Source organism: Lactuca saligna, chromosome 3 (assembly GCF_052625555.1).
Source record: "Lactuca saligna cultivar CGN05327 chromosome 3, ASM5262555v1, whole genome shotgun sequence".
NCBI lineage: Eukaryota > Viridiplantae > Streptophyta > Magnoliopsida > Asterales > Asteraceae > Lactuca > Lactuca saligna.
The window spans coordinates 42532987-42546870 of NC_136419.1; the positions used below are offsets into that span (position 1 = coordinate 42532987).

The 13884-nt window shown below is 34.0% G+C and overlaps 2 protein-coding genes across 2 annotated transcripts; both read left to right on the forward strand.

Annotated features, from left to right (window-relative positions):
* Window positions 1–266: 266 nt before the first annotated feature.
* On the forward strand, window positions 267–3135 carry LOC145036045 (putative 26S proteasome non-ATPase regulatory subunit 3). The gene is made up of 8 exons (XM_078984526.1): window positions 267–380; window positions 467–557; window positions 778–968; window positions 1366–1500; window positions 1598–1734; window positions 1828–1993; window positions 2103–2342; window positions 2410–3135. Exons 2-8 carry the CDS (start codon window positions 473–475, stop codon window positions 2920–2922), a joined length of 1467 nt encoding a protein of 488 aa, XP_078840652.1. The 5' UTR covers window positions 267–380; window positions 467–472; the 3' UTR covers window positions 2923–3135.
* A 2629-nt stretch (window positions 3136–5764) lies between these two features.
* On the forward strand, window positions 5765–7450 carry LOC145036046 (chaperone (DUF3353)). Its single transcript, XM_078984527.1, has 3 exons — window positions 5765–6200; window positions 6662–7022; window positions 7146–7450. The coding sequence occupies exons 1-3, from the start codon at window positions 5838–5840 to the stop codon at window positions 7319–7321; spliced, it is 900 nt and encodes a 299-aa protein (XP_078840653.1). The 5' UTR covers window positions 5765–5837; the 3' UTR covers window positions 7322–7450.
* The last annotated feature ends 6434 nt before the right edge of the window (window positions 7451–13884 follow it).

The following is a 13884-nucleotide window of genomic DNA, read 5'->3' on the forward strand; positions in this document are numbered from 1 at the left end:
ATATATTTTTTAATATTTTAACAATATATTTTTAATTTTCGCTGTGCAACGCGCGAGAATTCATCTAGTATATATATATATATATATATATATATATATATATATATATATATATATATATATATATATATATATATATGATTTGACAAATCTAATTTCCTTCTAAACTAGTAGTAAGTGTACTTATATCAAAAATGAAACTTGAGTTTTGGGGTTGTTATAAAATAAATGAAATCGCTCTTTCGTTTATAGTTTAGGGGTTGAAAGTGAAAATTCGAGACTTCTAAAACGAGACTACAGAGCTAACTTGGGGGAAAAGCAGCCCTAATTCCCTTGCTGATTGATCCAAGAGCTTGCGATTGCAATCTATCTTCTTTCAGGTTAATTTAGGGTTAAAATCGGGTTCGAGAAGTTTGATATTTGCTATTCGTTTTCGATCTCGTATAACTTCATTGCAAATTTACAGGGAAAAATGACTCAGGATGTTGAGATGAAAGAGCAGCAGGTCCCGGAAGCTCCTTCGAATTCCGTTTCATCTACCACTCCTGTTTTACAGCGTAAGCATCGATGAATTCAGTCTAACTTTGTCATATCCTTTATGTGATGCTCTTTGCGGAAGAAAGTACATCTGAATCCGTGTTAACGAGCAAGTGATGTTCCAGCATGTTAGAACTAAAACCCTAGGCAATTAATGCTTACTGTTTCGATGAAAATAAAGTATGAACAGTTGATAATTTTGGATTCTCTGTGCGGAAACTATGTCAATTCGACATTCAGATTTGAAGGAAATCGCGGCACTGATTGAGACGGGAGCTTACGCTCGTGAAGTTCGTCGGATTTTGAGGGCTGTTAGGCTGACAATCGCATTGAGGAGGAAGTTAAAGGCTTCTATAATTTCTTCGTTCCTCAATGTTGCTCTTGCACCTGGATCAGAAGCACACACTCGATTATCTTCATATCTCCCAAAGGTTAGCTTCTGTGCTATGTATTATGAAAGACAACTTTTTTCATGCTATTTGGCTGTTTATTGGTACAAAATTTTGAATGAAAACAAACCTTTTGTATATGTAAATACATGAGAGAGCAGTATTGGACATTCCTATTTTTAATTTCCTTGACTAAGCAATGCCTTATGATTTTGAACATAAACTCAGATGATTATAGTACAGATGTACAATTCATCAACTATAAAGTAAATACAGATTTCTTGATGAACAATTAGAGACACAAGCGTTTATTTCATGTATTATATAATCAGAGTTTCTGGATGTAAATGGAATGAAATAAACCAAAAACAAATTGAGAATAACCTTTGATAAATCTCAGCTTAAGTCCATTGCTTGATGATTTTCATGTTCTCTAAAGGATGATGAAAATGACATGGAAGTTGACACCGCATCATCTGCAACTCAAACCACCGTGAAGCATTCCCCAGAGCTTGAAATCTATTGCTACTTGCTTGTCCTAATCTTTCTAATTGATCAGAAAAAATACACCGAGGTCAGCATCTTTAATTTTCCCGTTTTACCCTTCCAAGTTCTACATGAATCTCTATAGTCAATTAACCAAGATCACTTACTATTCTCATGACACACAGGCCAAGTCTTGTTCCTCAGCAAGTATTACCCGTCTGAAAAACCTGAACAGAAGAACAGTTGATGTTCTCGCATCCAGGCTCTACTTCTATTACTCTCTCAGCTACGAACTCACCGGCGATCTCTCTGAAATCAGAGGGTAATACTGTAATTATAGAATTATCTCTTCTTGTTATTCATAATCAGTTGTTTCTTCTTGATTCAAAAGCATGACATTTATTTATCTCTCCAGTAATCTCCTTTCTTTGCACCGTGTTGCTACGTTACGCCATGATGAGCTGGGCCAGGAGACTCTTCTCAACCTGCTTCTTCGCAATTACCTTCATTACAATTTATACGATCAAGCCGAAAAGCTCAGGTCAAAGGCCCCACGTTTTGAAGCTCATTCAAACCAACAGGTAGTACTATAAAAAAAATTTAGTAAATAAGGTGGATAATACAAATCACCAAAAAAAAAAACTCGTAAGTCATTGTAAAATGACAAATTTGCCCTTGTCTCCGTTTCAGTTCTGTCGCTACCTGTTTTACCTGGGCAAGATTAGAACAATTCAACTCGAGTACACCGACGCAAAGGAATCCCTTCTCCAAGCTGCCCGGAAAGCGCCCGTAGCTGCCCTTGGTTTCAGAGTCCAATGCAATAAATGGGCTGTGATCGTCCGCTTACTTCTAGGCGAGATCCCTGAACGAACTGTTTTCATGCAAAAAGGCATGGAGAAGGCTTTGAGGCCTTACTTTGAGCTGACTAACGTGAGTCCCCTTTTCTCAATTTGTGTTACATGTTGCAAAGTTTATTATTATTTTTTTTTTGGTTCAGGCTGTTAGAATTGGAGATCTGGAGCTGTTTAAAAACGTAGCAGAGAAATTCGCAACCACTTTCAGTTCAGACAGAACCAACAACCTAATCGTGAGACTCCGCCATAACGTGATACGAACCGGGCTCCGCAACATCAGCATTTCCTACTCGCGTATCTCCCTTGCTGACGTGGCAAAGAAGCTGCGGCTCGACTCACCGAACCCGATTGCGGATGCGGAGAGCATTGTGTCGAAGGCGATCCGTGATGGTGCTATTGATGCGACTCTAGACCATGTGAATGGGTGGATGGTGTCGAAGGAAACTGGTGATATTTATTCGACAAATGAGCCGCAACTTGCGTTTAATTCAAGGATTGCTTTTTGTTTGAATATGCATAATGAGGCTGTTCGGGCGTTGAGGTTTCCTCCTAATTCTCATAAGGAGAAAGAAAGTGCGGAAAAGAGGAGGGAAAGGCAGCAACAGGAGCAGGAGCTTGCTAAGCATATTGCTGAGGAGGATGATGATGATTTTTGATTGGGATTGTTGAGGTGAAACTTAAAAGGGAAGGGAAGCTAGCTTTTGGCTTTTGGGTTGTGTTCTTGTTTTTACTGTTTTATTATGAAATTAAGTTCTGGGATTCATAGATTTTGTTATGCGTTTTTATATTTTATGTTTGGTAGACTTGTGTTGTTGAATTTTTATGTGGCTACTTCTGAAAATGATTAATTTGCGACGGCATGTTGCTGACCTGTTGTGTAATTTTTTATTTTTATATATATAAGCCATATGGATATCAAAAGGTTAACTTGTGTTTTTCTATCGACAATGATGATGAAACAAAATAATTATTTTTATTTAACGCCCAGATTAGGATCTTCCAGAAAAATGACAGGAATTCTGAACTCGATCTTTTGGTGGCCTTAAAAGTTAGAACAATCATCTCATTTCGTATTAGAGATCAAGGTTATTTTTTGTAAGGTATATGACCACATGACCTTTTAGAATTATAGAAAATGATCAGGATTTTGCTTGCTTGTGAATTTGATCGTCTAATATGAAAGTAGGTCATTTTGGATCGATACATGCTTGTCTATGTGGTCCAACTAATTATTAAAAAAAATTAAAAAAATGTGGTGTTTATCACATCAAGAAATGCAAATTTGAAACTACGAGCTTGTTTGATTAGTTGTCATCTAGAACCGAAACTATGTGTTTGACAGCGAGTATTTGAGAACTTCTAACTTTTAGCTTTTAACGAAAAACTTTGTGTTTGGGACTGACGGTGTTTAGCGTTTAGTTTACCAAAAAATTTCAAATCTATAAACTACTTCATTTAGTGTTTAAGAAAAAACTATGGCGTTTTTTAATTAATTTTCAGATTTACCTTTAAAAATATATTTATATATTTATCATTTTTAAACAGTTGTTATTTTACATAAATTTACGCGTTTCAAAAGCTTTCAGCTAGTTTAGTCAAACGCTCATGTAACAAATAAAATATACAATATTTAATACCTGCTACCAACTAGTATTGTCAAACATGCCCTATGACTCAAAATAGATTACAATAACCTTAGTCTTCTCAAAGCACCGATTGCATATCAATCACCTAAAAACCAAGAAGACAATGTGAGAATTGAAAACCGCATAAAGTGAGTATTTTTGCATTAAAATATGAATTTTGTCTGTGTTTTTTGTTGTAGCTAAAGTTATACTGGTTGCAGCTAGCTTTATGAATTTTGTATGTGTTTAGTTGTAGTTAAAGTCATACCGGTTGTAGTTATCTTTAACATTAGATATAAATTAGTTGAAGTACAATGGCTGAAATGAATACCTCAAATTGAAATACGAAAAACTTGTCTGGAATCATATAATGTTTGCCTTAGAATAATATTTTCACCATCTAGTTGTTAAAACCTACTTATTTGGTTACAATCACAACAATCCATGTTGTCACCTTCGTCGACATAATTTGAAGTGACATGCTTCAAGGTCAAGGCACCACAATATCTTTGATAACAATGTATAGGACTTCATTTCGCAGTTAAAAGAATTGCGAGCCTGATTGTGTAACTTTGAAATCCCATTATCAACTTTAGAACTCAATGACCTTCGATTTACGGTCATTACGTGGATGCCATGAGTCTTAATTACTACGTTTGTTGATGTAAAAAAGCTCATGAATTCAATAAAAAGAAATGAAGCCGCACGTGTGCCGAAGCCACACTAGATATTTTGACTTACAATAATGCTATGAACTTAATTGAAAGTTATATGGAACTCTTTGTTAACAACAATTATTTTACAAATGATCAATTTACCTTACTATATAGAATGAATACGGAGTGGAAATTCCTAAGAATCTTTAGGTGATTTAAATCCTCATCATAAAGATTCTTGATTAAAATCTAGATCATACAAAGTGGAACAAAAAGTTATAAAATATAATAAACTTTAAAGTGAATGTAACTATAGGTGTAAACCAACTAAACAAGAACAAACACAAACAAAAGCTTGTTCATATTCGTTCGTTTAAATTAGCCGAACAAATGAACAAATACAAATGAATAAACAAACGAGTTTTTTTATTCATGCTCGTTCGTTTAACAAATTACATTGTTCATATTCGTTCGTTTATGTTCTTAAACATGCTAAACGAATATAGATAAATAAACATAACTGAACATAAACGAACATATAATATATTAATGTAATCAAACATAATTGAACATAAAAGAAACTTAAATATACGAACATAATCAATCATAAACAAATATAATTGAACGAACGAGATCATTAATCATGTTTGTTCGTTTAACTAAACGAACGGAAATTTATGTTTGTATTCGTTTATTTATTAAATAAACGAACTTCCCGTCGAACGTTCAATTTATTTACAACCGTAAATAATCTTTACAGGTGTCCAAGTTTTGGTAGAGTTTGACAATATATACATACGCCAATTAAAGCTTGGTTTCAAAAAATTCAAACCAAATATACAATTATAAAATGTCCAAATCAACTAAATTTACTTTAATATATTCTATTAATCAAACTGTCCACGCTTTTATCCGGGATAAATTAATCATAAAGCATATCTCACACCATACATGGTCTTTGATGATGCATTTTATTTTTGGTTTAATTTTACCATACATATATTTAATTTTCTTAATTTATACATGAACACTTAATAGTTTAATAATATGGTACTTGCCGATAATTGATTTTCATTTGGTTGTCAACTTTTTATTTTATTAGAAATTTAAAATATAAAAATATAAATATTATTTTAAATTAACGAAAACTATACTAAGTTATGCATTTATTTTGTCGAAAGAAATAAGAAAAGAATTTGTAACTTGGAAGCAAAGCCAAATACACCCCTCAATTATACGATACGACAATCACACACCCACTCAAACAACCAACGGATTTTTCTTCCACACATGGCTACCACTCCTCTCTCCGCCCGTCCCACTCGCGCCTCCCTCCTCGGCGTCGCCGACCGATTCCGTTCTCACCGACGCCCATTCACGACGGCCAACAATCACACAGTCTCAAAACTATTCAAAGCCGATGGACTGGGGCTCACCTCTTCCTCCTCCTCCTACCGGCGTACTTCATTACCAAGATTCGTCGTCCTCGCCGCCGGCGGTGGCTCGACAGCCGACGAATCGTCGTTCGAGATGTCTCTAGATACGGCTTTGAAACTATTAGGCGTATCGGAAGGAGCTTCCTTTGAAGATATACTCCGAGCTAAGAATTCAGTTTTGGCTGCTTGTAAAGACGACCAAGAGTCGATTGCACAGGTTTAGCTAGTTTCCTGCGGTCATATTTCATCGTATTGAGCTTCTATTAGTTGATTATATGGGAAATTCTAAACAGATTGTGTCAATTTTACACGATTTATTTCAAGCTCGGTGTCCTTATTGTTATCCTTTAGGATTTCCGATTTAAACCTGCTTATAATAGAAGAAATATATACGAGGATAGCTGCTTTGACTCGAATCGCATTAAATTTTAAACTTACTGCTCTTAGGCTTCATGTGGTTTCTGCATAATCTGCCATAATTGTGGAAACTATTTATTACAACGAAATTGGAATTAAAGAAGCTTAAATTTGACTATTAGGGCTTAATCTCCATCGGAGATGGATAATTGGCTATGGTTGTTCTCTTCCTTTATTCACTTAACGAGATGTGAATCCAGATAAATCACTGATATTCCGTCTGAAAGAAGCTTAAATTTGACTATTAGGGCTTAATTTCAGGTGGAGGCTGCATATGACATGTTGCTTATGCAAAGCTTATCACAGAGGAGAGCAGGAAAAGTTGTAAATAGTAGCATTCGTTATGCTGATGTCAAACCTGTAATAAACACTCCTCAAATGGGATCAATGCCACAATGGGTACAAGGTGCCATGAAAAATCCACTTGTTTCAGTAGAAACACCATCTCCTCGTGATTTGGGCATTGAAGCAGGAGTCTATGGAGCATTAGCTGTGTTGACTTATGTAAATGGTGCAAATGCTCCAGTGGGTTCTCTTTCAGGTGCTGATGTTCCAGGCCTTATTTTGGCAACCAGTTTTGGAGCTTCTCTATACTTCATGACCAAAAGAAATGTTAAACTAGGTATGTCTCATTTCTTGATTTAATTTTCAGATTATTTGTTAGGTTTTAATTTTTTATAGTGTATTAGTAATAACTCTTTTTTTTTTTTTTTTTTTTATTGTTGATTGAATTGTATTTTTACAGGAAAAGCCACAGTGATAACTATAGGGGGGTTGGTGGCTGGTGCTGTGGTGGGGTCTGTAGTTGAAAACTGGTTGCAAGTAGATATTGTCCCATTTTTAGGCATACATTCTCCTGCAACTGTGGTAAGTGAATTTGTTCTTATTTCTCAATTTTTGGTGTCTCTGTATTTAAGCTAATTAAGCCTCAAAATTCAATATTAAATTACGATATGCCTTTACAAAATTGGTGATCTAGGATATATGATATATTGTACAAAATGGATGTTGTAGAACTTTAATCAGTCAATGGTTTTCCTTTCTTTACCATGGATTTCTATTGTTTCTTCTTCAACATGATTTGATTTATTTTCATATGAATGTGTTGAAGTGTCTTTAACTCTTTTCTAAAAATGGAAGTATTAACAAATTTTAAAATGGGCACTTGTTGAAACAAGTCTTGGGAAATGGGAAATACCGAAATACAATATGCATATTTGAAATCTTCAAACCTAAAGCCGTTAAATAATAAAATAAAAAATAAAATAAAAAATACAACTTTTCGTTTTATCATTTTTAACACTTCTAGAACCTTCTCCAAGTGTCATTGGTGTTCCTCTTTTTTTTTTTTTAGAGGAAATAAGAATACCAGCGATGAATACAATAACAAAACGGTTTGCAAACTCGAATCATTAAACCCATCAAAGTTGTTGTTGGTGGCTTAGTCGGCGTAAATGACATTACTAGAAACTCTTAGTGATTGTACCTCTTGTGGAAGGCAGATTTTTAAATATCTTCGGTCTTCACTTTTCTTTTATGCAAGTATTTGTTTATTAGCAATGTGATACAAGTCACTTTTCTTTTGTGTGTTTCAAAATTCAAACCATAAAATATGAATGGTTTTATATAAAGAAAAAAGAAAAATTGTTGTGAATCACTTCTACAAAAGGTTAATTGTTTTTCGATTTTCTTAAAACAAAAGAGAATACAAGATCGAGAGAAAAATCAAACAAACTGTAGAATATGCCTATTGATTTGAATCCATGAATGGCGAGGGAATCGATGGCAAGCTTCTTCATACGATTGTCTTCAGTGAACCAATGGCAAGCTCCAGCTCACTAACCATGGTTTTTGCATCGGTGTTCTCCTCCATCTTACAGTAACTCCAAAGAAGCTACAAGCAACTTGATTGACTATGCCCCCTTATTGTTTCGTGCAAAATTCTTAAACTCGAAATTCCCCGTTAATTTTCAAGCATGAAGATTATACATGGCTTAAATTCTCAAGCTTTATTGGTGCAAGTCAATCACTTTCTTTTTTTTTTGCCCGTCAAGTGTGCGATAAAATATCTAAACGAGTTTTTCAAGTGTTGTAGCCATTTTAGGACTCAAGAAGATGTCAAGTTTCTTCCTAGTGTTGTTTTTCATCGTGCACTTCAACCTTTTGCTAGAGTCTCACATTTTTCTTTGGATTTCTGCTTCTCATTTCGAGTCTCTCCTTGAGGCTTTAATAAGATTTGTTTGTATATTTATGACGTCTTCTGAGAACTTGGCCGTGTCCTTTTCCAGGGGTTCCATTATTGCCCGAACGGTGAAGTAGGCAGTAAGGGGTTTCTCGTATGATTTCTCATATCAAGAGTTTGCATGTCCTTATGGATGAGTGTAGAGCTGTGTTGCGAGAGACTATTTCTTTAGACCATTGATTGTTTATGTGAGTGACATCAACATTGAAGGAGTTTGGTCAATGGATATGTGAGGCATGTATGAGTCTAGCCGTTTGTGTCGCCATGCAGATGGTCTTGTTAAATTTAATGGCGAGGTTGATGACACGAGCGGACATATTATTGGTATTCAAAAGCTACCACCCAATGAACTGAAGGCCGACCTCAACATGGGGTTAGTGTTGGATGCTCAACTCCTTGATGATGAGTTTAAGCTACCTATCGTCACAGTAAAAAACATCCCCTATGACTTTTTCTCAGGCATTGAAAGCAACCATTTTCAAGGTGGCTGCTCATCATGGGTCTATTGAAGCGTAAGTTACATTGTTAATTCTTCATTGGTGTACTCTTCAGGTGTTCAGGCCTAAGAATAGGCAAGAAAGTAGGTCTAAGAATAGGAAGTCCTTGCAACATCTTAATATCATAAGCCTATTCCTTGAAGGTCCTTCTTCACAAACAAGGAAGCATAAAACTCACTCTAAAAGCTTAAAATGGTCAAAATAAACTAGGGTTTGCAAGGAGGGTCGATCTTGGGATGTAGGTTGATAAAGGGAAAGGTCTTGGGTCCATAATGGTGTTTAAATAGTGCACAAACCTAAATATTAGGGTTTTGGTCTGAACCACGTACGCCCATCGTACAGGACTATGCGCAGTGTATTGGCTCAGGGCTTAGTACGCCCAACATACCAAGGTGTACGCCAAGCATACTCAAGCTGCACCCAAAAGTCACAAAATTGCCCTTCGAGACCCATTTTAGAAACATTTCATAACTCAATGGTCAAAAAGCAAATACCTGCAAAAATAGATGTTACATGGTTGGTCATTTACTTCATTCGTTTCATCATTTCTTCAAAATTCAGGCACCTCATCATCATTTTTATTCGTAAACTGTGAATATGAAATTAATCTTTTTTGTGTTATCAATCGAACTTATTATCTCATTATCATTAATCAATTTTAGATCTTGGTTGAACATGTTTATTATTTGCGGTTTTAGGATTTTTATCCCCCCCCCCCCCCCCCCCCCCCATCGTATTCTTCACTTTCCAGGATCTGTCATATTTATGTTTGTTTAATCATTTAGATCTTGATTAATGGCTTTCAATTTGTTGTCGATCTTTATGGTAGTATCGATTTGGATGTTGGACAAAGTACGATGATGCTTTGATACCATGTGTTTGATTTGAAATGCTAGTTTGTGTTTAGTAGGTTGACTCCAAGAGGACATATTGGAACAAATTTCACTGTGTCGATTCGGTAGACCTATCATTAGGGTAGGTTTGAAGCGAATAACCCTTGATCCAAACCCTTTTAACAACTTTGAAAACCTGATCCGCCCCTCTGCAATAGCTGCAAGGTTTTAAATAATTGAATCCATACTCATATCCACCGAATCGACGAATATCAAATTGATTAACTCAACCCTTTTATAACGTTAAAACTACATAATTTTGATGTGTGTCACAAAGTAATATTTCTCAAAAAAGATAAATGCCCTTTATAATAATAATTACATTACTTAATACTCAAAACTCATTAACATAAGAATTACATTACTTAATACTCAAAATCAAATACATTAAGCATTACCTTTTAATTAGAGATCGAGTTGCATATTTTTTTGTTTCCTTGAGGTTAGTCAATCTTGTGTAGTCACCAAAATCATTACAATTTAAAGTAGCATGGAGGAATGACTTTATCAATTATTTTTCCTACAACAATAAATGCAACCTCAAATGCAACACTAGTTGTCAAAATGAATAAAATGTCTTGTAGAGATAAAGAATGTTTAAGTATTTTACACACACACACACACACACACACATATATATATATATATATATATATATATATATATATATATGTATGTATGTATATATATAGAGAGAGAGATAGAAAGTGATGGCGGTAATTAAATGGGGCAGGTTGTAAATGGAGCGAATCGAGAATGATCCATACCCTACCCATTTAATAAAAGGATAAACAGATATGGGTTGTAAACGGGTAAGTGGTTCGAAAATTAAAATCTAAACCTGTAAAACTCTCATGGCTTTGGAGCGAATTAGGGTCAAAATCCACCCCATTAACATGTCTACGATTTAGTGATGCTTTAAAATATGGTAATGGATTTTCAAATCGAGTTGATAATGTTTTTTATGGGTACTAATTTGATTTAACGGGCTTCGAGTTGGTTTGATTGAGATTTTGATTTGATTGAACTGGAGTTTTCATCGAAGGAGTGAAGGTTGATCGAAATGGTTTCGTTGATGATTTGATTCAGATGGATGAAATGAAGTGGGTCTTGATCAAGTAATGGATTTTCGATGATGAACGTGATTTCAAAGAACATGATCCGATTTTTGTTGTTTAAGATGACTATTTTGATGAAGGTTCATTTCTGATCAAGTCAATGGAACTCTGTTTATTGGAAAGGTGTTTCAAATGGAAAGAGGGGTTGGATTTCTTGATTCTCCTAATTGCCATGTACCGGAGCACAAATACCTACAAAGGTTATGATTGATAATCAATTAGGAATGTGGGGGTGCAATTTTGTTTTGTCACCATACATAAATATACACACTAAGGCTGGAGGAAGAAGAAGACAAGCAAATTTGCATTAGAGAGAGAGAGAGACCACCACAAGCGGGAAAAAGACTTTTCATGCTGGATCTAAAACTAAAGTGTTAGTCATAAGGACTAATGGTGATCCAAAATCTATAGTTAGGGTCCATTTGTGTAGGAAAAGTTTCATAAGGACCGTTTGAGAGAGATTTTTTAAACCACAAGGGACATTAGTAACGATGTCAACGGAAACAAACGGGAGCGGAAATAGCTTCCTCCCCCCCCCCCCCCCCGGTCCGTCCCCCGGATCCCCCGTTTACATAGCCCCCGGTTACCTCCATCGCCCCCGTTCCCCCGGTTCCTTCGGTTTATATGCTTAAAATTCGATTTTTTTTTCTTCTAAAAAATTGATTTATTTTAGGGCAAAAATATTATTTTTAATAACTTTAAAAGCTTAAAACATAATCTTTTATAAACTAAAAAAAATTAAAAATCCAACATTACGAATCCAGCATTACAAAACGACAATTTCAACAATCTTGCAAGTATAAAATACGACAAATCCAACATTACAAATATAAAATACTTACATGTCCAAAAATATATGATCAGTTAACTACATCATCAATATCTATTAATTGGAAACGGAAATGTAAAACCTAACCTAAACCTAAAATTAGAAAGTCTATTTTGTATATATGTATTTTATATTAATATATATTTTTTACATAAATGTACAATTGAGACCCCCGTGAGAGTACGGGACAGAAATACCAACTCCCGAAAATAAACGGGGTTTAATTTTTCCCGCGCCCCCGCTCTTGCTTCCGATTTAAAAAAAAAAAAAAAAAAAAAAAAAAAAAAAAAAAAAAAAAAATAGTCCTGTATGGTATCCGGATCCCACGCTACGGGATTTTTGACAAATTTTTTCCTATATGTAAAATGGGTGTACATGTCTCGATATTAATTCACCCTAAAAAGTGTGGAGCCAAAAAATTTAAAGTACATTAAAGTTAACCAAATTTAAAACAATAATATTCTTATAATATATTGTTTAATTTAGAATCAGAAAATAAGTTTTATATTTCTTTTTTTTTTTACCAAAAACCAAAAGGGAAAGCCAAAATCTGATTAACATAAACCAAAAAATAGAAGTACAAACATGTAATGCCAACAAGGTTGAATAAACCCAAAGAAAGCAAACACAAACATCTAACCAAAAACCATTATTTATTGTACCAACAGTCCAACATGCTTCTTTTGGACAACCCAATAACAAAAACCAACTTGAATACACCTTTTTATTTTCCTAAAAACCAGCCGGCACACAACAATTACCAAAAAGATTCAAGATTCATTGTCCTGATTAAGGTTTTTTATAATTACAAATAAACCTTGTCGGATCCACTGGAAGGTAGTTTTCATTGAGATCTGCATAAGATTATACTATTCATTTTCAGAAATTAGATTTGTTCTGATCTACAAACTATAACCAACAAGACTCCAGGTAACAACAAATTATATAAAATACATTTTGTTTTTGTGGTTTAACTAGTATATTTTATCAGTAAATAAAAATTCTCCATTTTTAAAAAAAAAATTTATTGCATCATTGTGACCCCTATTTCCGGTTTAGCATATGCTAAAACCAACATTGCTTCTCATTTGTCCACGGTGCATTATATCTACTTTATGAAGTACTAGTATTTTGTTCTTGAAATGTTTTCTCATTTTCGGTTTAGCACATTGTATACATAATAAGAAGCCATTTTAGAAAGTTAGATGTTATTTTAATTTTTAAGACAACATATGATGTCATGCACGTTAATGAGAAACCATGTCAATTTTAACACCTTATAAACCGGAAGTAGAATGCCACGATGAATTACATTTAGGGACGACAATTCACGACCTAACCTGTAACCCGACATGAAAATAAACAGGTTTAGGTCGAAATTTCTGGACCATCAACCTGTTTATTTCATGGATGGATTGAGTTACCTGTTTGGGATCACAAGTCAACCCACCAATCTGATTATATATATTATATTTAAAAAATATTTGTAAATTAACGGAATATAATCAATATACAAAGTGTATTAAGTGACTAAGATGTTTGTTTTTTTGAAGCAAAAATCCATAAATTCTGCAGATCACCTCTGTAATAAGAAGTGTGTTTGTTTTTTTAACATTTTCATAATGCTGCTGTAGATATTAAAAAATTAAAATAAAATGATTTATAATCCAAAAATAGTTTTTTAACACCGAAAATTTAATAATGTATAACATTTCAGCAAGAATGTATGATATTTCAGTAAAAAATAATGATATTTTAACAAAAAAATAAATAGATTTTGACATAAAATAATGATATTTAATCAACAATTTATTATTATTCAATATTAAAAAAATGTCAACAAGAATAAACAAAAAAAAACGAAAATAAAATGAAATAAGATTGCAATAATATATAATCAATATT